Source organism: Ochotona curzoniae, unplaced genomic scaffold (assembly GCF_017591425.1).
Source record: "Ochotona curzoniae isolate NIBS_2020 unplaced genomic scaffold, NIBS_Ocur_1.0 contig_2321, whole genome shotgun sequence".
Classification (NCBI taxonomy): Eukaryota; Metazoa; Chordata; class Mammalia; order Lagomorpha; family Ochotonidae; genus Ochotona; species Ochotona curzoniae.
In genome coordinates this window covers 18,869,219-18,894,312 of record NW_024465421.1, presented here as the reverse complement: position 1 = coordinate 18,894,312, position 25,094 = coordinate 18,869,219, and the positions used below count along the sequence as shown (strand labels likewise).

Below are 25,094 nucleotides of genomic sequence, written 5' to 3'. Positions count from 1 at the left end.
AGCTTCTTCTAGGTTTCCCATGCAGGTGCAGGGTTCCAAGACTGTTGAGCCATCCTCTACTGTTTTACTAGGCCATAAGCAGGGAGCCAGATGGGAAGGGAAACAGATGGAAAATAAACTAGTGCCCATATGGAATCCCAGCACATGCAAGGTGTGGCTTTAGCCACTAGGCTATCGCACCAGGCCCCTTAGCCAGCATCTTAAGCACTAGGCCAAATACCCACTCTCGGTTGTCATTTCTTAATGATAACAAATCTGAGGCAATCTGAATTATTATCAAGTAAATCATGATGTAGCCAGAGACTAGAGAGTACAGCAGATAAAAATATTTATACATAATTTGAAATCTTCAGGAAAAATGTTAATTGCAAGCTATCAAAATACGAAATTATATAATCAGTGTGCATGTGTGTGTGTTTGTATATAAGGCACGGGGAAAAAGAGACTGAAAGAAAACAGGGTCCTGCCCCGCGCCATGTTCCAATGGCGGCTTCGCGTGTGAGACGATGTCTCCCGGTGTGACATACAGCGTCTGCACACACAGCGACAACAGTACCCAACGGTGCACTTCTCAGGGTGCGTCCCCACTGCTGACACACGCACATACTCCCACACGCAGTCACACTTGTTGCAGATGGTGACACGGAAGGCCATTTTTCTTTTCTCCCTCCTTGAATCTCACTGATCTTTTAACATGTACACTCATTCAATGACTTTTCTTTATTTGCTGCTATTTTTTCCATTTTCAAACTTTTTAACCTCCTGACATTCACACTGACATAATTACAAGTCCAACGATACCCTGGCTCTGCTTTAGAAGGATCTAGTGGGGGGTGCAGAGTGTGTGTGACGTTCCAGAGGAGACAACGATGGCCATACGTTAATAACAGCTGCAGCTGCGTACGTATGTGTGTGTATGTTTGAAATCTGGCACGATAAAAATATTTCTTTTAATACTGCTAAACATCTGAGGGCAGTAGGGGAGGCCAGGGGGTGGGAAGCAGAGAGAAAAAGAGAAGGTAAAAATGAAGAAAATGACAGGAAAAAGGAAGGAATGAGAGAGGGAGTTGGGGGAGAGAAACCCGATACTAATTAGCCAAGGCAATAGTGATTATCTCAGTGCAAAGCCGAGCCTGAGGTTTCGGTCTTCACTCAACATTTTCATTCCTCCCAAGCTCTGCCAAGCTACAGCAAGCTTCAAGCAAGTCTTTTCTACAGCCTCCTAACGTGGTTCTGGATACATTCACAAAAGTCAACTGACGTTACATCCCTCCAGCCCTCCAGATAGCTTAGTCTTACAACAGTTCACTGACAAAAGATTATTTATCAGCCCTAGGATTGCAAGCATGCAAGACAATATGGATTTCAAATGCCACTCACTCTTCCTAGCTCAATATCTCAATATTTCTAATTTGAAGAGACAAGAGAGAGCCGGAGAGATTCAGCCATTTGTGACAACAAAATAGGAACTGGCAAACAAAACAAAACAAAAGCCTCAGTGTTTCTGTTGTAAGAAATATCATCCAGAGGAGAAATCAGGAGCTCTTGAAGCATCACTCAAGCCTGGCAGCCTGGAGGAACCCAGGCGGAGGAGAGGCGGGCATGGGGAGGGGAACTGGCCTCTGGTGCTGCAGCAACCGTCCTTCTGCGCCCGGCAGTGCACCCTGGCACACAGCAGATGGTAATCCATAGGAGCAGCCACACAGGGCAGCGGCCTGCCCTAGATTGGTCCTCTGTCTAACTGGATGCTCGCCCTCAGACTTTGGCGTCCCACGCTTTCCTAGCTACTCAATCAGCTGCCCCACACTGCTCCTTAACTGTTAAGTCTCCCCAGCTAGAGTTCATCCAACTTACTTTATTATTATTATTATTTTTTTTTCATTGGAAAGGCGGATATACAGAGAGGAGAGACAGAGAGGAAGATCTTCCTTCCGATGATTCACTCCCCAAGTGAGCGCAATGGGCCGATACTATGCCGATCCGAAGCCAGGAGCCTCTTCCGGGTCTCCCACGCGGGTGCAGGTTCCCAATGCTTTGGGCTGTCCTCTGCTGCTTTCCCAGGCCACAGGCAGGGAGCTGGAAGGGAAGCGGGGCTGCCGGGATTAGAACCCGGCGCCCATATGGGATCCCGGGCGTGCAAGGCGAGGACCTTTAACCACTTGCGCCACCGCGCCGGGCCCATCCAACTTACTTTAAAACACCACTGACCACAGATGTATCTACATAACATGCCGGCCCAGGATATGCACGCCATTAACATGTAAGCACTGCTATGTTATCAATGTCCCTTTGCCCACAGGGTGTACAGCTCAAGACCCCGGGGGCGCTGACAACTGTGAGCAGTACCAAATCCTATAACATATCTACCATAAAGTTAAATTTATAAAGTAGGTACATTAAGAGATTGACAACAGAAACTAACAAAAGAGAATCACCAATGATTACTGCAATAACATTTCTGTGACTACTCTCTCTCTTTCATACAATGACAGTCACTCTGATAACCCAGATAGTATGTGACTAATGGACGGGCAGTATGTACAACACAGATACACTGGACAAAGGAAGCATTCACAGCTGGGCAGGATGGGCCAAGAGTTCATCCCACTTATCCAAATGATACACAATTTAAAACTTATGAATTGCTTATTTCTGTAATTTTTCAATCCACAGTTTCAAACCGTGGCTAGACAGAAAGAGAAACCACTGATGAGAGTGGACGGCCATAAATGGACTCCAGGGAGGTCTACGACTGGGTGACAGAGAATCTGTGAACCTAGAAATTGGCCTTGATACACCTGGGAAGGGTCCGCAGCCTCCGTCACATCATGCACTGGTCCACAGCTCCCACCAAATCACCCCACATCATCTTAAATTCCTTGAGCAAGTATGCGGCCCACGATTTGAGGCACCAACAATTTTCAGAAGTCATAACCTATAATAAAGAGTTGAGTTTATTTTGTTTTAACAAAGCAGGCACTCAGACGCAAGCAAAAAGAAGAAACAACCTCTTTCACGTCAGGGGCTGCAATTTGAAAGAAAAGATTCCTGTAGTGTGCCAACTTGAGCAAACAGTCACCAGTGGAAGTAAGATGCCATTCCAATGAATCTTTTCTTTTTCAGTGGGTAGCACAGTCACCTCCAACGGGGCAAAAGTGTCTGAAAATCTTTAGTGCATTAATTGAGCAAACATCTGCATTGCATTATTGGCATTTTTAAAATAGTCTGTGCATGATCATTTGTTTCAAGATAATTAGAAAAAGTTTTTAAAGTATATATTCCCATCATATTGAAAGTAATACAATTTGGAAAGTAAGTTAGGGTTTTGCTTTTCTTTGGAGGAATGTGGGAAGCGGATGGGGAGGACACAAACCATGGAAAAGTTCCCAGATAATGTTCTACCAACCTTCAGAACGTTGGGGAACACAACAGACCCCCCGAAACAGAATAATCTGACAACTGAAAAATGAGAAGGGGCGTAGCTACCTTTTCAGAAAGATGTGCAACATGTCAATATTACCTTAGTAATGATAATTACCTACATGCAATTTCAAAAACACCCATTTAGAGTTCATTAATAATTATTATAAACACCATCTTCTATAGAAGAAGAGCTTCGTAGCCAAAAACATTTCCTCTGATAAATATACACGAGCTGACTTACTGGTGTTATTTGTGTGTGTCTCAATACATACAGAGGCGTTCTGCTTTTCAAATATTGCCTACCCTTTAGAACAATGTAACATCCCTTGGGAATTTAAGATGACAACGCAGGGAACATAAATTCCTCCCCCAAGCCAGCCAAATTTATACTGAATCACTCACACACTTGGAGAAAGGGAAGATGTTGGTTTTCAGCCAATTCCAAGCGCCTAAAGCACCAGGGGTCGAGGGTTTAAAAATAAAATCAAGGATATGAAACGATGTCAGAGTGACCCAACGCAAGCCCAAGTCTCCATGTTCCCACGCAGAAGGGCAGCCGCAGCAGGATGCATGCTTCCCAGGCTGTGACACACCACAACCTTCGGAGGGCTCACTGCCATGTTCTTCCTACCAGCAGGAACAGGCTAGTGTGATCATCTCTCACAAGGCATGTGTAGAAGGCATCATGAGGTATGTTTGACATGCTCACAACCGTTACTTGTTAATTGTGCTTCCATAAGGCTGGGCAAGGGGACTTCCGTGCCGCCTGTGGAGGGGTTCACTCCATGCCGCCTGTGGAAGGATTCATTCTGTGCCTCCTGTGGAGGGGTTCATTCTGTGACGCCTGTGGAAGGATTCATTCTGTGCCTCCTGTGGAGGGGTTCATTCCGTGATGCCTGTAGAGGGGTTCATCCCATGCCGCCTGTAGAGGGGTTCAATCTGTGCTGCCTGTGGAGGGGTTCAGCCTCTCCAACTGGAAGGGCAGTTTCTCACTTTTATTTCCTGCTCCATCCCCCAGCCCTGACAGCTTCATCATTTTCATCAAGACAACCAAAACATCAACATCAAAATCTACTGAACCAAATGGATCCACAGTCATTAACCTGAAAAAGTAATTGAAAAAAAAGATCTGAAGACTAAGAACCCAAGTTGGAGGTCCCAGCTGTATGACTTAGTTCCGCACCTCCCTGGGCCTTGACTTCCTCGTCTGAACACAGAAATTCTTGAAACAGGCACCTTCAGGACTGGCAACTTCCCAGGCCATGACTGAGTCACTACTCCTTGGCAGAGACAAAAGGAAGGCACTTTGGCACTTCATAAAGCTCATAAAGTGGAATTTAAAGCCTAAATTTATTTTGGTACACAAAAACATTGCTGAAATCCCTGCATAGTTTCCTTGCAACACACATTTCCCACAAACTTTATGAAGACCCCTCACCATGGAATGCCTGCTGCATGCATCTGTGTGTGCATGTGTGTACACACACACACACACACACACACACACACACACACACACACACACACACAGCCCAGTGGAGGGAACCCCTCAATGCACAGGTCAGTGAGACAGTCTCCTCTTACCACCCCTTCACACTCAGCATGTCCAGCTGTCAAAGGGCCAGGAGCAACTTCAGGACAAGTTCTAAAAAAGCCAGGGAAGCTTCTGCTTGTCCCAGCTGAGAAAACCTGAGTTACTTCATGGCAAACCCTCTGCTCCTAATAGCTCTGTGGGATTCAACTCAGTTTCTCTTGGAGGATATGTGACCCTTCTTAATCTCCTTTGGTAATTATTAAAAAGTATGTGTACATGGGAGAAAAACAAACAGGAAAATGGAGACCTAGTTAAAAAAGTATACACAGCATTCTGCAATGAGCACCTGTGACACGCCAAGCAGCTCAGAGCTGCATACTTCCTCCCTCCATCCAGGTCCCACAGTCTACACAGCAGGTGTGACCATCGCTTCCATTTTGCAGGGAGGCTCAGTGATATTAAGATTGTCCCCACAATCAACCAACTGGGAAGTGGTAGAACCTGAATTTAACGCCAGGCTGTCTAGCTCAAGGTCCAACAGATGAACCACTGAGTAATGACATTATCTGGAATATTAATCATAAAAATGATGAAATGCTATCATTTGCAACAATAGGGATGAAGAGGAGGCTCGTGGCATTAAGTGAAATAGGCCAAGCAGAGAAGAAAGAGTGTCACGTGATCTCACTCATACGTGGAATCCAAAGAGTTGATCTCACAAAAGGTAAGAGAATAGCTACTAGAGATTGAAGACAGGAGAGGAGAGAGGAAAGGAGGGAAGGGAGGGGAGGGAAGAGAGAGGGATGAAAGGACAGAGGACATTGGGCCCGTGGGCTGTATAAGGCCTGTGAAATCCTTTGGTCTGGCCCTACTAAGACGACCAGCGGCAGGACTTGAAATTCAGTCAACTTTGGCAGGCTAATTTTTAAGTTGATAATTTTATATTAAGATGACCAAATGGACCTCAGTAGAAAAAAATAAATCCCCACCCCTAATAGGGAAATGTTGCTGAACAGATCCTAAGTCATAGACAGGGTAAAAAATTCTGGTGTTCTGTCAACTACACAGAAGGACAATATTCTGTATGCATCTCTTAAATTAAAAATTGTGTTTTCACCATAAAAATGCCAAATGTTTGAGGAGACAGACACGGTCACCCTGGTTGGACATAATGTGTTGAAACTTAAATATATCCTAATGTGATTTTTCCACATCAGTTCAAAATTTAAAGGCTAATCTGAAAATGACATTCTTGAGAAAATGAAAGCATCCACGGAGCTGCTGTTTGTTGCCCGTCTTTCCTTGGGAGCACATAAACATATTCAGAGTCGGAGGAGGTCTCGGATATGCAACATCCCACCCCACACCCCCCATTTCCCACAAGGTGAGGAAGACACTGGCACCTGGAAATGGGGCTGAGGTCTTCAGACTCTGTCTGAGGTTCTCTGGGGTCGTCCAACTCGAGCCGGTTAACCCGGGCTTTGGGGAGTGTTGTGTTGACGAGGACTCAAGGCCTCTCGGCTTAAAAAGACAAAGTGTTGTTGGAGATGACAGCTGACAGCAGCGGTGGGCATAGCAGGGACGACTACATGCATGTCATGGAATTGCTACCATATCAGAGAACAGCCCCCAGAAGGAAAGCAGAATGCCCTTCCAACAAAGACAAACTATTACCCTCACCCATGTGACAGGTCTCAAAGCCCAAGGCCTTTAGAGCCAAGCACGCCACGTAAACGAGGGAGGTTGGGGAGGTGGGGACCACAGAGAGGAAGGCTCCTGCCCCAGGAATGGAGGATCATTATGTCCAGTCATCACAGCCAGGGAATGCAGGGCCAGTGTGTCCAGATCTTCCGACTGGTTCAAACAAGCATGAAATCTGAATTTATTTCAATGTGATATCTTCTAATTTTAAAATGTTGCATGTTTTTCAACAAATTCAGATTTGAAAGATCCATAGTAGGGGGCAGGGGAGCAGGACAAGCCACACAATCACCAGCTGGGCTCCCCTTCTAGAATGCTCCATCCACACTGCCAACTCTCCATCGCCAGCCCAAGATTCAATCCCTGTCTCCCTCCTCCTCCAACTCCTCCAGTCCCATTTCCCACATGAAGCTACCGGAGAGAAGACAAACATGACTCCAGGTCCAACCGTGGCCACCAAGGGTCCACACGGGACCATGGACCCCACTGAGGGCTGTCTGGGGAGCTGGCCATGACCCTTGGGAGGTGCCTGTTGCTCTCTGATGACTTGTGTGAGGAGGAGTCAGTGACTGCACCAGACATGCCTCATCCTGAAAGCTAAAGATAGGCTGCCCCGCTCGCCCGGGAACTAGCTGATGCCTCCGCAGCAGGAGCTGAGTGGGCCGCGCCAGTACGCCGAGCTGCGTGTCTACCCTTGCCGTGAGCTGCAGTGTTCAATGGGAAGACCCATCACTCCCATCCAGGGTCCAGGACCCGCAGCTTCCACCTCCTGATGCTGAAGTGTCACTCAGCAGTTCCGCGGGCCTTTTGTATGTCACCCTCCCAACTACTGTTCATCCCCAGGATGGCTAGTGATTATCTGCCCACCAGAGAGAAAACTTGGCACGCACCTATGAAATCAGGGGGCGTTCAGGGAACAAACACCACATGGGGTACCCTGAAGCTAACTGGAACATGCTTGCTCAGGAGCCACAGCGCACTGGCACCAGAACCGGGGGTTGATCTGTTCCAATCAGCACACACATAATAACTAGCTTGAAGAGCAAGAGCAGCAATGCCAGGTGCACCAAGGGACACAGACATGAACCACAGATGAGGCCAACTAAAGCATGGGGGAAACGCCAGAACAGTCACAACCATCGTGGTGCCAACAGAACGCTCCGCAGCCATGCTGAAAAGTCAAGCTTTAAAAGTTAGTTAATGATAAGGAAAAAGTCCAAGAACGTATAATCGAGTTCTAAGAACATAAAAACAGATTGTGAGAGAAAACTGCCTCAAAGTCAGCAAGAACACCATCACTCACCTCCCTTTTGTGCTCTTAGGAGGTAGAATTTGCAGAGGAATCTTACGGTTATTTTAAGATGCTCATAGTATCACTTGGGAATAAGAAAAGGGAATTGCGGATGAAAAATAGAAGACTCCCTAAAAGCACATGAGTCAAGAGATGGGCCTCTGCAGTTTCCAGCAGCAATCAGAGCCACCTGATCCACGTGAGCCGTGACAGCACAGACATCAGAAGGCACCCGGGCGGGGGGAGGTAAGGGGCACCCTGGGGGGGGCGGGGAAAGGGGCACCCTGGGGGGGAGGTAAGGGGCACCCTGGGGGGGGGGAGGTAAGGGGCACCCTGGGGGGGGGGAGGTAAGGGGCACCCTGGGGGGGTAAGGGGTACCCTGGGGGGGGAGGTAAGGGGCACCCTGGGGGAGGTAAGGGGCACCCATGGGGGGGGAGGTAAGGGGCACCCTGGGGGGGAGGTAAGGGGCACCCTGGGGGGGGTAAGGGGCACCCTGGGGGGGAGGTAAGGGGCACCCTGTGGGGAGGTAAGGGGCACCCTGGGGGGGGAGGTAAGGGGTACCCTGGGGGGGGGAGTTAAGGGGCACCCTGGGGGGGTAAGGGGCACCCTGGGGGGGAGGTAAGGGGCACCCTGGGGGGAGTAAGGGGCACCCTGGGGGGGAGGTAAGGGGCACCCTGGGGGAGTAAGGGGCACCCTGGGGGGGAGGTAAGGGGCACCCTGGGGGGGGAGGTAAGGGGCACCCTGGAGGGGAGGTAAGGGGCACCCTGGGGGGGGTAAGGGGTACCCTGGTGGGGGAGGTTAAGGGGCACCCTGGGGGGGGGAGGTAAGGGGCACCAGCAGAACAAAGTTGTGCTGCCACCCGTGATCCACGCTCGCACATCTGCACAGGAGGCTCCACAGCTGTCAAGGAACCAAAATGAAGTCACCAACAGGAGACAAGAGCCCAGGTCTGCACCAGACGCTCCGTGGAGTGGGAAGGCTGCTTTGAGCTCTGCTTCCGAGCTGAGCGACGGCTCGGAAACACACATCCTGTCAGACACGGGGCAGAAGAAATCATAAACCTGACCTGAGGATAAGCTCACAAGGAGTCGGAGAGCACAGGAGAACATCTGACTAATGACTCCAGAAATGGGAGGACTCGCAATGAAGAAACAAGAGCGCTATCTTGTAATCATTATTTTTTAAAATCCTTGACAGGACAAAGCAAAAATTTGCATGCATAAAGTGAAAAGACCTGTCCATAAAATGAGCAATAGGGAGCATGAAATGAAGTGTTTCATTGCTAAGGCAGGCCACAGATAGGCAAAATAACAGACACATAAAACAGAGCAAGGTAGCTAACTACAGCATACAATTCAGGAAATCTTTCCAAACATGGCTCAGAAAGGCAGAGAACTGAGAAACTGCATACACACAGGAACTTCAAAAAGTTCATGGAGGGCCCGGCGCCGCAGCCTAGCAGCTCAAGTCCTCGCCTTGCATGTGCCAGGATTCCATATGGGCACTGGTTCTAATTTCAGCCACCCCGCTTCCCATCCAGCTCCCCGCTTGTGGCCTGGGAAACCGGTCAAGGACGGCCCAAAGCCTTTGGGACCCTGCATCTGCGTGGGAGACACGGAAGAGGTTCCAGGCTCCTGGCTTCGGATCAGCTCAGCTCCAGCTGTTGCGGTCACTTGGGGAGTAAATCAGTAGACAGAAGATCTTCCTCTCTGTCTTTCCTCCTCTCTATATATCTGACTTTCCAATTAAAAAGTAAAAAAATAAATAAATCTCAAAAAAATTTATAAAAAGTTCACAGAATGCAGAATTAACAATAAGTTAATTTTGGTACAAAAGCGCTTTGAGGGCCCGGCGCGGTGGCGCAAGTGGTTAAGTCCTCGCCTTGCACGCCTGGGATCCCATATGGGCGCCGGTTCTAATCCCGGCAGCCCCGCTTCCCTTCCAGCTCCCTGCCTGTGGCCTGGGAAAGCAGTTGAGGACGGCCCAAAGCTTTGGGACCCTGCACCCGCGTGGGAGACCCGGAAGAGGCTCCTGGCTTCGGATCGGCATAGTATCGGCCCGTTGCGGCTCACTTGGGGAGTGAATCATCGGATGGAAGATCTTCCTCTCTCTCTCTCCTCTCTGTATATCCGCCTTTCCAATAAAAAATAATAAAAATAAATCTTTAAAAAAAAAAAAAGCGCTTTGAAATGCGAAGCGTAATATTTTCGTAATAAACCTTTTTCATGAGCTTTTACAAGACTTCCTCACACGCATAAGTGTCAATGTTTGGTTGTTTTCTTTTTTGTTTTGTTTTTACTTGAGAAGGTTACAAAGAGAGGGCGAGGCAAGATCTTCAATCCACTAGTTGACTTTGAGGAGACACCAACGGCTGCAGCTGAGCCAGACCAGAGCCGAGTGCCAGGAGCTGCCAGCAGGTCTCCCCTGTGGGCAGCACGGGCCCTCAGGTGCTCTGCTGCTGCTCTGCCAGGACATTAGCAGGGAGCTGGATCAGAAGTGGGGCAGCCCCCATCGCAAACTGGCACCCACAGGGGATGCTGGCACCCACAGGGGATGCTGGCGTCACAGGGGATGCTGGCACCCACAGGGGATGCTGGCACCCACAGGGGATGCTGGCGTCACAGGGGATGCTGGCGTCACAGGGGATACTGGCACCCACAGGGGATGCTGGCACCCACAGGGGATGCTGGCATCACGGGCAGTGGCTTTACCCACTTACAGCATAGTGCTGGCCCAGTCTTCGATGTGTTTTTGAACCAAAACAGACTCTTCTCTTACTTGAATTTCTCAAAGACCGTTTGAGGCATATATGTGTGTGTCTCTCCAGAGAGAACAGAGATAATGATGAAGAAACACATGACAGAGAGTGGTTGAGATGCTTCCAAAATCAAACAACAAAACAGAACCTTTAAAAAAAAAAAAAAAAACCTCGAGAGAACAAAGTCAAAAGCAACACCACATAGCGATAGTACAGTTCTTAACTTGTAACTAAATAAACAGACCTTAGAAGGAAATGTACTATGTCAGCAGTGGTTATCCCTGGCAATAAGATTTAGAACAAGAATTTTATTTTGTTCTTTAAATTTTAATGTGCTTTCTAAGTGCTCTACAATGCGAAGACATTATTTTTATAAGCTGTCCATGGAGAAGGGGCATTTGATGTTTCAAATACACATAGATACACTTTTTAAAAACCTGTCCTTAAGGGACTTACACTCTAGTAGGGGGAAGGGAGACAGACTCGTGTACTGTAAAACTCCAACAGCACCTGCCACAGGTGGATGTCACTAACATTTAAGACCTGCCTTGCCCTCCACAGGTCGGTTAGAACAGAGAGAGAAGCAGAGCAGGATCAGGACACTGGGCAGCAAGCCCAAGCTCCAGTCCACAGGCTCCACTTGCTGGCGACAATTCCACAGCCTCAGTTCCTTCTATCCAACAGCTTCAAAATGGCCAAGCAAAAAATGCTGCTTATCTACACAAGCATTATTTTCACCTCTAATTTAATTATCTTGCAAGACCACCCACAGATACAAGCAAAAAATTAACACCTCCATTGTAAGTTAGCACCCACAAAAACCTGCCAAGTTAACACCATTCCTATTCTTTATAAGACTTTGTTCTTTGATTCAAGGGTCAATAGACTGACTGGGAGGTACAAAGGTGATGGATGGGTGTCCACACTGGTGGATAACCAAATTCACTACCTTTGTTATCCACAGTGCACCACCCCCTGTTGCCAAGTATAGAGATGAAAGCATGAGTGGGTTTGGAGGGACTTGCCAAATCAGCATCATCCTAGTAGGGAGGCCGAGAGATCTGGTCCATTTAGGGACGTTGGGACTGTGGCAGGAACACCGCACCACACCCAAACACGGCAGCACTTTAGAAGACATCCCATGACTGCCTCTATGGAGCCTAATAATTGGTGCTCAACGTTCAACTCAAAATGAAACAGGTGGCAAACGCACAAGTCCAGAAGATGTGTCACCAATGGAAGGGAGGGCTGTTCACTTCTCAGACAAGCTCTTTCCTTTTTAAATAGATCCAGGTTTCCCGAAATATCCTCTAAGCCAACTGCTCTCAATACCATCAGCATCATCAGCCCACTCCACACCTGGGACCTGACACAGCCCCTCAGCTCTCTCCACTGGCTTCTCTGAAACCCTGCTACCTTCCCTTAACTCCTGCACAGTTTCAGCATAACCAGGACCACCGTGAGCTCTTCCAGATCACCTCTGAAGGTCTCAAACAAGGGTTTTGTTCTTTACGACGATTTTTGAGCCAATGGACTCATCCGTCCACCCCCACTGACATCTCTAATCATGACTGCCCCCTCTCCCTCTTGCCATATCGATTTTTTTTTCTTTTGTTGCTCCTACTCCTAGGCGAGGTTACATTTGTCCATCCCTCTAGAAGGTAATTTCACTCCAAGGGAGAAAAGGAATACTTTGGCCTCTTCTCCCTAGGCTCCTCAAATCACAGTTGCCAATGCCCTCTTCCAGCTCTGCTTGACCAGATCCTGACAGTCGCTGGTCAAGGTTTACTAGCGGGCTGCTCACCAGCGGGCCTGCTCTCCGCCCCTACTTCTCTGCCTGCGGTGGGATGGGGGAGCCCCGTGAGAACCTGAACCACACACCTGTCCCCACAGACTCAGAAGCAAGAGAACAGGAAGCCCTTCTTCCAGCCTAACCCTCAAGCCACCTTCTCTGACACACTTGCAGACAGATTTCTCCGGTGCATCGTGCTGGGCTCTGGTAATCTCAGAAAGTTCGCTCTCAGGACACTCTACTGCTTTGCTTTCACATGTGGTTCCTTTAATAAAAACCTCAGAAGGCAGGAGAGATCACTGACAATATTTAGATGGCAAGCAATCATCCGCCAGGCCCTGCTGGAAACGGTTGCTCTCCCTCTGCGCGCCTGCCTGTGTCAGATGGCTTGCTCCCTGCTCATCTCAGCTGCACTGCCTCTCTCCCTGGAGAAGACAGGCGACAGGGACGCCTTGTCCCTCCTGAAGGTGGCATGGCAACGTTAAAGCCTGGGCTCCACAGGGTGGCATCTAAGAAATCGTGGACGCGGACCGGAAAGTCACACAGCTACTTTCACTGCTGACTCGGTGTCCTTTTGCTTTCCTCTGTCATTTCACCTGGAAGTTCATGGATGCTTATTGATCCCAAGTCTCTTTCCAGTTCTGAAACGTCCTCCACATTTCTGGGGAGACACACGGGTATTCCCTACTGTCTTCATCCCTCTCTCCCCAAAAACGAACCCCCTCAAACCAGAAGGTGGCATGGAAAATGATCCGCCACAGGGAGGAATTCTGGCTAGGCCACAGACCACTTAGGATGAATGTTTAATAAGATACCACATGCACTGGATACTTCAACTGTGCATGCGCTGCCAGCCCTGGAGACCTGAAAAAATTAATACGGTTCCCAGAGGAGCCAGTGGGAACTGCCGAGGCAGAGGCAGAATCTGATTTGATGAATACAAAAGCGTTTTGAGAGCATCCCACGGAAAGTGCTATGACAAATGTCCGCTTTGTCTACCATAATGCCTCCTGCCCTCTAAGATTCACTCCAAGGGGGTCTCACGTCTGAGGACCATGGCACACCAGCGACTCACTCTTCCCTGCTCTTCTCCACGCCCACTTCCTGGGGGTTACACAGAGATCCAGCACACCTGTACTTCCGATCCTTTGCCTTTGGATTCATTCCTCACTTTTCCCTTCCACCCTTCCTTTCCCTCTCCACACTGGAGTCGGCCTGCTCGAAGCAGGCCCCATTACATCTCTCCCCAGCCTTCCAACCCCAACAAGTGCTGCCAGGCTGTCCCTTGAGCCATCTTGCCCTCCCACTGTAAGCCAGGAGATTCGGGCATGCAGTCCCTCCTTCTGAAGCTCCTCGACGGTAGCATGGAGACCCATGTTCTGGAGCCAGCTCCTCCATCCTAGGGCCTTCTTGGAGCCCCTGCTGGGAAGCATGAGTCCCACATGGGGACACGTAAGGACAGTGCCAGGCCCTCTGAACTCCGGGTCTCAGATCTCCAGTGACTTCTTTCCATTTTCGCCCCTGCCTTGCAGCAAGCACATGAATGTGCTCCTGGACCCCAGAGCTGCTCACGCTTCCTACCTCTGCCCCAAAACCGAGTGCAGAGTCTGGGAACCACTGCATTTCTGTTCCCATTGGTTGCATTACCTACTTCTTTGCATTTGACTCCATAGCAAACTCAACATCTGATACCTTTGAAAACAACTTTCAGTCACCACAAAAAGGAAAGGCAAGATGTATCTGCACAGGACAACCAGGCAAAAGTGGGGTTATAGGCCACAGTGGGGTCAGAGCCACAGTGGGGTCAGAGCCACAGTGTCTGATGCACTCCCCAGCTGGTCCCTGTGCTGCCTGAGAACTTCCAAGCTGCTGGCGGCCACCCTCTCCATCCCACCTCTACCTTCCCCCAACCCTTACACCAAACTGCCTCGGAGTGCCCCACTTTCGGAACCAGGGCAAACGGCATCTCCACTTGTTTCCACCTTGGGGAGGTATAACCTGCCTCTCACTTGGACCAGACCCCCGGCCAGCCCGCCCACCGTGTGCTCCAGATCAAAACGCATCCCAGAAGTCACCCAGGACTGCTGCGGTGGGTCTGCCCGGCAAGGCCCCCACCTCGAGGGAGGCAGCCCACGGCCTCCTGGCCTTACCTTGTCAGCCATGATCATAGATGCGCCCCCATGGATGCCCAGGATGGGGATGAAAGTCTGGGAGGAGATAAAATCCAGCATCTGGGCCACGGCCTCCTGGTCGGTGTCGTCCCCAAACACCAGGCCGTGGATGCGCGCCCCCGACATGAGGTCACACACGTGCGTGATGAGGCTTTTAGGGTCGGTGCGGTTCATCAGCAGTGCCACCACGTTCACGTCCAGGGGTAGCCCCGCCGCCTGCTCTGGTCCCCACAGATTTCGAAGTTCGCGCTCTGTCACGTCGTGGCTGTGACCCAGAAGCACCGCAATGTTCAGCGCGGGGGGACCCTTCTCTGCCGCCGCGCTCCGCGCCGGACCGCGCCAGACCAAAAGGGCCGGCAGCACCAGCAGGGTCCAGTAGCCCAGTCTGCCCATAGTCGCCACTTACGGTCCCTGCAGGGTGAAGAGGGAGAGGAAGGGCCACGTAAGTCGTAAGCCAAAGGCCCAGACACGAGGAATTCTCATCCCTCATCCCCGACGCCACCCACCTCCCTCGGCCCATCTGCAACTCCATTTACAAGTCCAATTCAAGCTATTTCTCTACATCTGTTCATTGGAGCAGCCTGCCGCCTTCTCTCTCCTTCTCTCTGCGTCTCCCCATTCCGACCCGGTCTACGCCGCCCACTACATTCTCCAAATCGGTTGCAGACCACAGACCCGGAGCTCCTGGCCAGCCATGGACAAGCCCGGCCCCCACCCGGGGTACAGGGAACAGAAGTTCGCGACCCCGCCCCCTGCTCAAATGATGCTGACCACGGACTGGATAGGTCTGCGGAGGTGGGGCAGGGGCTCTGCATCCCAGCTGGCTTGCGGAGCAGGTGGGCTGACCCCGCCCCCAGAGAACCTGCCCGGTGCGTTACACACCTCGCTCCGCGTGTGGCACCCGTAGCAGGGTACACCCCAAGCGCTCATGAGAGGGGGCGCTCAGTGGTGGGCCCAGGCACCGCGGTGCTTGAGGGAACTTGGCGCCCGCCCCATCTCGTGCAGAGGGCCTGTAGATCCACCCCTGCAGGCCCGCGTGCCTTCTCTCTCTCTCTCTCTCTCTCTCTCTCTCTGTCTCTCTCTCTCTCTCTCTCTCACACACACACACACACACAGAAAACCCTCTCTCACGCGCGCTGTATGCAACGCAGAATTCCGGAGAGTAGGCGCGTCACCCCACGGGCCAGAGCGTGGGAGCTGGCAGAGAACAAGCGTGGTAGCGGAGGGGCAAGGTGGGCTCCCCAGAAGCTCTCACAAGAACGTGGGCAGCGCAGCCCCTCCCCAGCCTTCCCACTGCGGGTCCTGCTGCCAGCTCTTAGATGCACGTGGACAGAGGGCTGCACACGCTCACAGACACGCGCGCTTTTCGGCGCACACCCACAAGCCGCCGTAGCGGTGCCCATGGCCAAGCGGTGCACACACATGTAGCGCGCCAGGTGCACAGTCGCGCGTGCCTGCAACACCAGCATCGTCGTGCACGCGCGCCCCTTGGGCTGGGCGCCGCCAGAGCCCGGGGAAGTTGGAGCCAAGTCGCGCCGGCCTGGGCGTTCTTGGGGTGAGCGCCCCCAAGCGCGGATCCGCAGCGCCCTCTGGTGCTCCTCCCGAGCCTGGCTCCTGGGCTCCCTCTCCCGCTTCCTCTCCCTCTCCCGGATCCTTCTCCCGCTCTCCCTGCGAGCCAGGCTCCCTCCTCCCGGCTCAGCCAGCCCACAGCTCCCTCTGGGGCGTACCTGTAGCCGGAGAAGGTCGAGGATGCAGTGGGGCGCGCTGCGTGCACGAGCATCTCGGCCGCCTCAGCAGCCACCGGGTTTAGCGGGCTCCCGCATCCTGCGGCCCCCACGCGCTCCCCTAGCTGTCCCGCGCTGTCCGCATCGCCCCCACGGGGGGCGGCTATCCCAGCCGGAGGCTCTGCAGCAGGGCTCTGATGGGCGGTGGAGAGATGGAGAGGCAGGGTCAGCCCACCGGCAGGAGGAGGGGGCGGGGGAAGACCGCAGTCTGCAATGCTCACAGCCCCTACACGCGCCCGGGAGGGGGCTCAAAGCGAGAGAGGATGCTGAGGCTCCGTGCCGAGCTGCCCCCAGTGCGGCTCCTGAGTCTCGGTGGCTGACCACGGGAGCACCGCTCCAGGACGCACCGAGGAATGGGAGCCCAGGTTGGCCACCCACGAGAAGCTTAACCGGGCACCTCCACCCTCACCCCATCCACCTCCCCAGCGCCTGCTGCTGGGAGTTGTGCGACCAGAAGCTGCTGGGGGGTGGGGATGGGGGTAGGGAGAAAAAGAGGAGGAAAGCGGAGGGGGGGCGCTGGCTGAGTTTGCGACGAGCCGGCAGGAGGAGAGGGGGAGGGAAGAACGCCTGCTCCCGCGGTCCCGGATCCCCGAGGGAGGTGCGATGATTCCCACGCAGCGACCCACCGGTGGTCCTGCCGCCCGCCCCCTTCCTGAGGGGGCCCCCCAGGCTCTGCGTCCCGCGCCAGCACTCACCGCAGCCTCTCTCCACATAGTTCTCAGCAGTGGCCGCTCCTGGTCATCTCCAGGGCTTGATGGCAGCGGCCGCGACCCTCATCGCTCACCCGGCCCCATGGTCCGGCCAAGCCCTCGGAGCCTCCCTCCAAGAGCCTTAGCTCGGCTTTCTGACCCACTCCGGACCGCAGCCGCCGGGTCCTCTGAGCGCGCCCGAGCACCCTGCGCGCAGCCCAGCGCCGGGCTGGTGTCTGAGGCCAGTGTGTGTGAGAGAGAATGTGTGTGGGAGCGCGCGCGCGCGTGTGGCCGGGGATCCCCGCGGTCCCCGGCCGAGAAAGGAGCGGGCGGGGGGAAGGCAGCTCCCTCTCGGCCCTTGGCTGCGGGGCCAGCTCCGCTCTGGCTCCCCACTTCCCGGCGGCAGTCCGGACAGTGCCTGGCCACCCTGCTTCACAGTCTGGCGAAGCCGGATTCCCGGGGCGTGCTTCTGCTGCTGTCGCCTCCAAGGAAGAGGGGGAGGAAGGCACGGGCGCCCACCACGCCAACTTGGGGACTTGTTCTTAGCCAGTAAGACGCAGCAGCCCCCGCGCACGCTGAAGAAGCTTAGAGCTCCGGCAAGCTGAAGCGTCTTCCGCCCGCAAGCGCCCTCCCCGTAGGCGGCCGAGGCAGACCCCGCAGTCCCTAGGCGGCGGCACGGAACGCAGAGACCCGCTCCCAGAGCTCACGGAGGCGAACCAGGCCACGACGGGTGTCTGGCTGGCGACCTCGGCACCTGCGGGCGGCGCGCGCCGCTATCCGTGGTGCTGAAACCACGCTCTGCCCACTCCCGGGCGTCTGGTGCGACAAAGAATCAATTATTCAGATCTCAGCTACCTCTTCCTCCTCCTCCAGCGCCTGGCGCTGGGTACAGCAATCCCCCTCCACGTAAGGCGCGCCGACAAACACAGACACACCGCCCCACTGCTTTTCCCTGCGCTTCACCACCCGCATATGGGATCCTGCTCCCTTGATGTCACGGGGCCAGAATTCCAAAATCAAAAGTATCTGCATCCCCTCCTTGCTTGCTTGTTTTCTAAGTTGCATCAAAGTCGCCATGAGATTGCCACTTTTAAGCTACCAGAAGGGGTGCACGAGAGAACACAGGGTGGCCTGAGTGTGTGGGGCTGGCTAGGGTGAATTTTGGCAACTGGGCAAGCGCCTGTTTCACATAGGCCTGTACCTCCAATAGCCAGCTCTACCTTTTTCTCCTCAGGCCCTAAAAGGAAAACGCCTTCGCATTTTAAAACCTGTTTGTTTTGGGGTTTTTTTGTTTTTTTTTTTTTTGTTTTTTTTTGTAATCACTGTTCTAACCCTGCCTCTATGTCTTATCAACCTAATATCACCAGTTACGATATGAATGTTCATGTCCTTCCATTCACACGTTAAAATCTTAACATTCAAGGTGAAGGTACTGGGCATTGGGACCTTCCAGAAGTGGTTAGATTATGAGAGTGGAATAAGGTTAGTGCCCTTAGAGGAGACTCCAGAGGCCCAGACAACCCCTTGCACCCTGTGGGGCCACAGCCAGAAGATATGAACCTTTGGCCAAAGAACCAAAACCTGGCCCTCGCCAAACCATCACATCTTTGTCTTAAATGAGCCAGTCTCCAAAATGGTGAGACACAAATTTCCATTGTTTTATAAGGTGCCCAATATATGGCATTTCGTTATCGTAGCCTGGTCACCAACATTTGGGCCTTTGTACATCTTCCTCACCTGAAAAACTGGGTGCTGGTAAAAAATATCGATTCCTCCTTGGGGTTATTTTCAAAAGAAAAGGAGACAGTCCCAGTAATGCTGTCAACTATGTCTGGTACATGGTAGATGCTCAGGAACACAAGATTCCTTCAGAGCGGCCCTGAAGGGTTGGCGCTTCTCCTGGGACTGTGGCTGCTGGGCTGAGCACAGTGCTGTGAGCCCTGTGGGTTTCCTGATGAGCTGGCTTCCTAGGGTTCTACAATCTAAGAGGCAGAAAGAGTGGAGAAGATCCTAGAAAGTGAATGAAGACGAGGAACCCTGTTATGTAAAGCAGGGAATGGGGCAGTGTGGCATTCCTTGAAGCTATGGCTGATTTAGGTCCCTCCCATGTGTGGAGATGATCATTCTTGGACGATGGCACAGGTGCAGGACTCTAATTTGGGGACTTATGAGGAAGTTAGCCTGTTTTATTTAAATGAGGTACAAATTACGTACAATAAAACTCACATGTCTTAAAGACTGAGCATCTTGGGTTTTGGAATTGAGCACATTTGCACAGACGATTCCCCAAAACCCGTCTGTTTATCACCCCGCAGGAACTACCCTGCGGACCTTTGCTGTCAATTCCACTCCCTGTCCCGCTTCCCAGAATCAGCTACAGTTGTGATTGCTAACATCATTTAATATTTGTACCCTTTTCTGAACTTCATACAGTGGGATTCTATACTGTATATTCTATAATGATTTTTTTTCTTCACTTAACCTACTGTTTGGAAGACCCATCCACATTGCTGGGTCTAGGTCTCAATAGGCACTTACTTGCTGGAATCTGGCTTCCTATTATAGGAATAAGCCACATTTGTGTGTCTAGTCCTATTGATAGACATTGTAGGTTGTAGTGATGGAGCTACTTAAAATGCAGATGCTTACACCCACATTAAATCTACTCCACTGGACTCTCCAGGGGATAGGGCCAGGCATGGACATTGGTTCTAAATCCATGAATGATTCTGACAGTGTCCCCTGCACATTACACTCTTAAATACACGTTGTTGCCATGAAATTAATTCTCCTTTGATGCAAATTATTGGTGTGGAGAGCTTGTAGCTGTGACCACACTTGTAGATGGCAGATCAATCAGATGTTGACTCTTTTAAATAGAGAAAGAAGACTGCTTAGTTCAAAGGAACAGTGCTTTCTCTCTGAAGGTAGATACAGGCAGCTAAAGTTGTCTTGCAGTCACATCTTCCCAGTGTGGAGAGCGGCCTGGAATCAGGCACTGGGACTTCCACCACCCAGCATGTATGGGATCACAGCAACCTTACCCCATGCTCTGCTGCAAAGCCAAATGCAACACACAGCTCAGGATCCTGAGTGGGATTTTGTTACTCCAGAGTTGCAGATGGAAAGTCTTCTCCCTAGCTGGAATATTGACAGACTATGTCCCTCTACCCCTCTCAAAAAAAAAAAAAAAAAAAACCCTCAAGTTAATGCTATTCTGCAGTTGATTTTGCCAGTTGGTTTCACTGCCAGTCACATCATTAATGTAAGTGAAATATTTGAGCTGCTCTTACTGAACAACTTCCTTCAACTGGTTTCAGTCCAATTGATTTCTCCGCTAATTCTTTGCTGAAGAAATTACCCCATGGTGCCCATTTGCTTTAAGGTACTTAACCACGGCCGTTAAAGACCAGTCATTGCATCAAGTCTACAGGAAAGAACTCAAATGAGCCAACCATTGATTCTGCTTCCCTTTATATCTCTATTTTCAAACTTTATTGAGAAAAATTATACTATTTTGAAGCTGAAAGACGTTTACATGCTACTCTGTCTGATGCATTTTCTGTTTTCAAGTAAGTGGTCACCTGAGTCGTGTTAAGGTGAATTCACATATTAAGGGATTCGAGAAGCCTTCAAGTTAAAAATGCTTTTTTAACACAGCAATATTGCAAGTAACATTAGTCATGAAAAACCTGTTTTAGTCCGCAAAACAGCTGCAACCAGCCTACAGAATGACTTTAGAGAAATTTTGATTTGACCCAACATCTTTCTTTTGTACATGGGGAAACGGAGGCTTGGGTGGAAGCAAATCAACTTCAGTATCATAAGACTAGATGTTAAAGATAAAATCTGGGGTTGAATACAGAATTTTTGCATTAAGTATCTTCTTCTAACATAAAATATGTTGCATCAAGTGCATTCTACAAGCTAATAGTGTAACACAATCCATAAGTTTATAGGCCTTCCAAAAGAGTGGTAAAATTCTGCACAAGGTTACAGCAACCTGAACACCTGACAGAATTTTTCAGGTATTATTTGGTAACTTATTTTCCACCTTCACCATCCCTCCAAATTCTAGCCTATGGGTACCAACTCTTGGGTATTTCTTATCATGTCTTAACCATCATCTCAGATTTTCTGATCTTATCTTCACCTTGTATTAGACAAAAAAATACTCTTTTATCTCATATCAAAGAAGACATCACTGGAGTCAGTGCCATGACATCCTAGGCTGGGCCTCCACCTTGGCAGAGCCATATGGGCACTGGCTCATGTTCCAGCTATTCCACTTCTGATCCAGCTTCCTGTTTATGGTCTGAAACAGCAGCAGAAGATGGCTCAAATCCTTGCACCCCTCCACCCATGTGGGAGACTCAGAAGAAGCTCCTGGATCCTGGCTTCAGACAGGCTCAGTTCAGCCACTGTGACCATTTGGAGAGCAAATCAGTGCATGAAAAATCTCTTTTTCTCCATTTCTGTGTAATTCTGCCTTTCAAATAAAAAGTTTTAAAAGAAGACAAAGCTGGAGACACAACTGACCCAGCAATTGCAACCACCAGAATATGCATAAGCCAACTGCGGCTACAGACTGTGCCAGACCCTGTACTGGCCAAGCACACACAAGAATTAGGTCTTGGTTCACCTCAGATGAAGTTTCTTTGGGGATCTCCCCAACTGAACTGCTGGACTCAGAACCCCAACCATGGAGAGAACTTCAGGTTCCATAGCTGACCGTGGAGTGCATGTGTATGGGCCTTTTCAGTGGCTCAGACAAAGGAGTGGACAGCATATCCAGGTGCACATGGAGGATATGGCAATACACTGGAGTCTGCAGAGGACACCCAGTACCATAAAGAGGATGAAGGACAGAACTAATTGATCAACTACCCCAGCCAAGTGTTGGCAGTGAATATCTGGGCAAACAGAGACTCTAAGGCGGACTATGTCAACCAGTAGATTCTGGAGAGATTTCACTGTGCTTGGAGTGACAAGATCAACAGTAATTCAGAACTATGGAACCATCAAAACCTCTTGGACAGGCCCCTCAGAGCTTGCCCCACATCGGGGACCCTGGGTGGCATTGGGTGACGGTCCTCCATCCCAGGGTGCAGAGGTATTTGGGAGGGACTTCTCCCCTAATCTAGTCCCTTCCCCCAGATACAGGAAGGGGAAAAAAGAGAATGCGTAAACAATTGTCTCACCCACCTTCCTGTAGCCCTTGACCCTTATCACCCTAATCAACCAGGTAAAAATCATCATAAATAAGTCTTTTTAAAAATAAAGAAGAAAAAGACAACTATAGTCAATTCTTGAGCTATTTCTCTCGAAGTTTAGATAGAGCCTCACAGTCTTACTCAGTTCTGTACACTGGATCAACTGACTAGATCATGTTCTGACCTACCATTCCAGACTCGGGCCGTCCACAGCTGACCCTCTGTGATTCTGTGACTCCTTAAAGGTCTGAATCCTGGACCAGTCCCAAGGTTAGTTAATACTTCCATATTATCTGATCCAAAAACTAAAAATCTCTCCCTGCTCTCATGATCCACGCAGGGACACATATTTCTCATGAAAGGGTAAGACTCTTCCTTCACAAAGGACTGCTGGCCTTGGTGATTGAAGTGATGACAACGTGAAAGGATTGCTTTCCTCTCTAGCCTTAACCCAGTGCAACCCACATTCTCTCTTACTTACATCAAGGCACCTGTTCATAAAGAATCATGAGTTGGGAGGTCCAGAGTCCTACATCCCCTCACCTTTAGAAAAAAAAAAATAATAAAATTACTAACTTCTTGAGGCCTCAGTTTCCTTCGCCAGTCAAATGGGAGCGAACTCACCCTGCATCATCCAACTCCATGGTGGGTGCTGACTCAGGATGTGTCTTAGTAGAAAACATGTCAGAATGACCCGCACTGGGGTGGCAAGGATGCTGTGGCATGTATGCAGCTCTCATCTCTCCGTGGTCAAGAGGTTACTGCTCAGACAGGGACTCTCTATGCTCCCAGTCTATGTCCAGCACTCAGACATGCAGGAATTCATCAGCATGAACACACGTTCCCTGTAAGGAACCTATTGAGTCAGCCAGCTATGCTAACAAAGCAGAAGGGCATGAGTCCACGGAGGGCATGTGGCTAATGGACGGGAACAGAAGCAGGTAGCTGACCCAGCCTTCACTGTGAAATGAGCCTGCTAGGTCTCTTACGACTGGGGTTTCAGAGAGGAGGAAACCAAATGTGTGTGTTACCTTTAATAGCTAGATACCTGCCCACCAGTTACCATGGCTCCATCAGCATTCTGGCATCTGACCAACCAAACCCAACCAACCACTCGTTCTCTGAGGGAAAGGAGCAAGCAGCTCCTCCAAGTTCCCCTGCAGGCTGCACTGATGCTCCCCTACCAAGAAAGGGCCCTAGGTGCTCCTTCCAGTACCCACCTCTGTGGGGCAGCATCCATGTCCAGGGCAGCCACCCCTTTCCTTTAGGAGAGTAAGTCTTTCCTTACAAGAGCAGTCCCGACTGTGAAGAAATGCTGACCCCCAACCTCAAGTCCTCTCCCTGGACTGTGGCTGGGTCAGAGCAGTCCCTTGGGATGGCTCTTTCAAAGCTCTGAAATCAGATCACATCAGGCCAACTTGCCAAGCCCAGACAAGCTGAGCGGCTTCACTGTTCACATCCCTCAGACAAAAGCAGAGACTCTCTCCATTACAACTCTGGTCAATGCTTGAGTCTGGGCTCGAGGAGAAGAGTGCCGCTGGTATGCTGTTTTGTAAGTCATTTTTAAGTGCCTGACGCAACAGCTCAGTGGCTAAATTCTCACCTTACACATATCAGGATCCCATATGGATAACTGTTCCAGGCTGATCCACTTCCTTCCAGCTCCCTGTTTGTGACCTGGAAAAGCAGTGGAGGATGACCCAAAGCCTTAGGACCCTGCACCCGCGTGGAAGACCCAGAAGAAGCTCCTAGCTTCTGGCTTTGGATTGGCTCAGCTCTGGCCATTACAGCCACTTGGGGAGTGAACTAGCAAATGGAAGATTTTTTTTTCTCTGTATCTTCTCTGTAAATATGCCTTTCCAATAAAAATAAATAAATCTTTTTTTAAAGGTTCATCAAAATGAAAAAATGTGCATAGGTTTCAAAAAATTTTACTTCAAGACACACTTGATTTTTTTTAATCCCACTTTCCCACGGCCATGCTAAGGTGATGTTGTATTATCTTATAGAACTCTCTGGAGCCTAAAGAGAAGTTCCTGCAGAGACCTTGCTGCATCCTAAAGCTCCAAAGCCTTTTCTCGGGGAAGGGGGGAGCCCAGGAAGGCACAGCCACAGGCTAGAGGAGGCAGCCGTTGGTCAACCTTGGCTCTCCGGCCCAGTGCGTGCATGCCAGATGGTGCCTGCGGGGGTGCTGGCTGGTGACACGCTGGCACAGCCTCCTTTCCTTGCACAGTTCATCAAGCCACATGGTGCCCAAGAACCTCGGGCTGCAGCCTGCCCTGCCAAGAAGGCAGTTGGAAGACAGGCACAGTGGGCCTGGGGTGGGGTGTGGCAGGGCTGGGCCTCCAGCCTCCGGGAAGCTGCGGCCCTATGGCAGCTCTCAGGCAGGGACTTGGTCAGAAGCCGACCCCCAACCTACATGACCTGAGTCCACGCCTGTTTCAGCCCTGTCTCTGAACATGACAGCTCTTGGAAACCCTGGAGTGGATTTCCAATTGGACAATTGGAAAGTCAGTTTCACTGGACAATTGAAAAGTCAGTTTATTCTCCTACAAAAGGAAATGATAAGAACATGGGCTCTGCATCCACAGATCCAGCCAACCGCAGACTGGGAAGCAAAGAAAAAGGCCTGCATCTTTCTGGTTGTTACTCCCTAAACAATACTGTATAAGGACTATTTACATTGTTAGGTGTTACTAGTAATCTAGAGATGACTTGGAGAACGCAGGAGGAGACGC

At 50.7% G+C, this 25,094-nt stretch overlaps 1 protein-coding gene across 2 annotated transcripts in view; it reads right to left on the bottom strand.

Annotated features, from left to right (window-relative positions):
- Positions 1 to 17,249, bottom strand: part of GRIN2A (glutamate ionotropic receptor NMDA type subunit 2A) — a 312,582-nt gene extending 295,333 nt beyond the window's left edge. Inside the window, exons 1-3 of one of the 2 annotated variants that reach the window (XM_040973351.1) lie at positions 17,150 to 17,249; positions 16,398 to 16,588; positions 14,650 to 15,081 (exon numbers count right to left, since the gene is read on the bottom strand). In XM_040973351.1, the coding sequence (XP_040829285.1) occupies positions 14,650 to 15,063 (414 nt within the window). In that variant the 5' untranslated portion in view covers positions 15,064 to 15,081; positions 16,398 to 16,588; positions 17,150 to 17,249. Of the gene's footprint in view, positions 1 to 14,649; positions 15,082 to 16,397; positions 16,589 to 17,149 lie in introns of those variants that run through there. The other variant, XM_040973352.1, reaches the window with a different exon arrangement.
- Between the last annotated feature and the right edge of the window lie 7,845 nt (positions 17,250 to 25,094).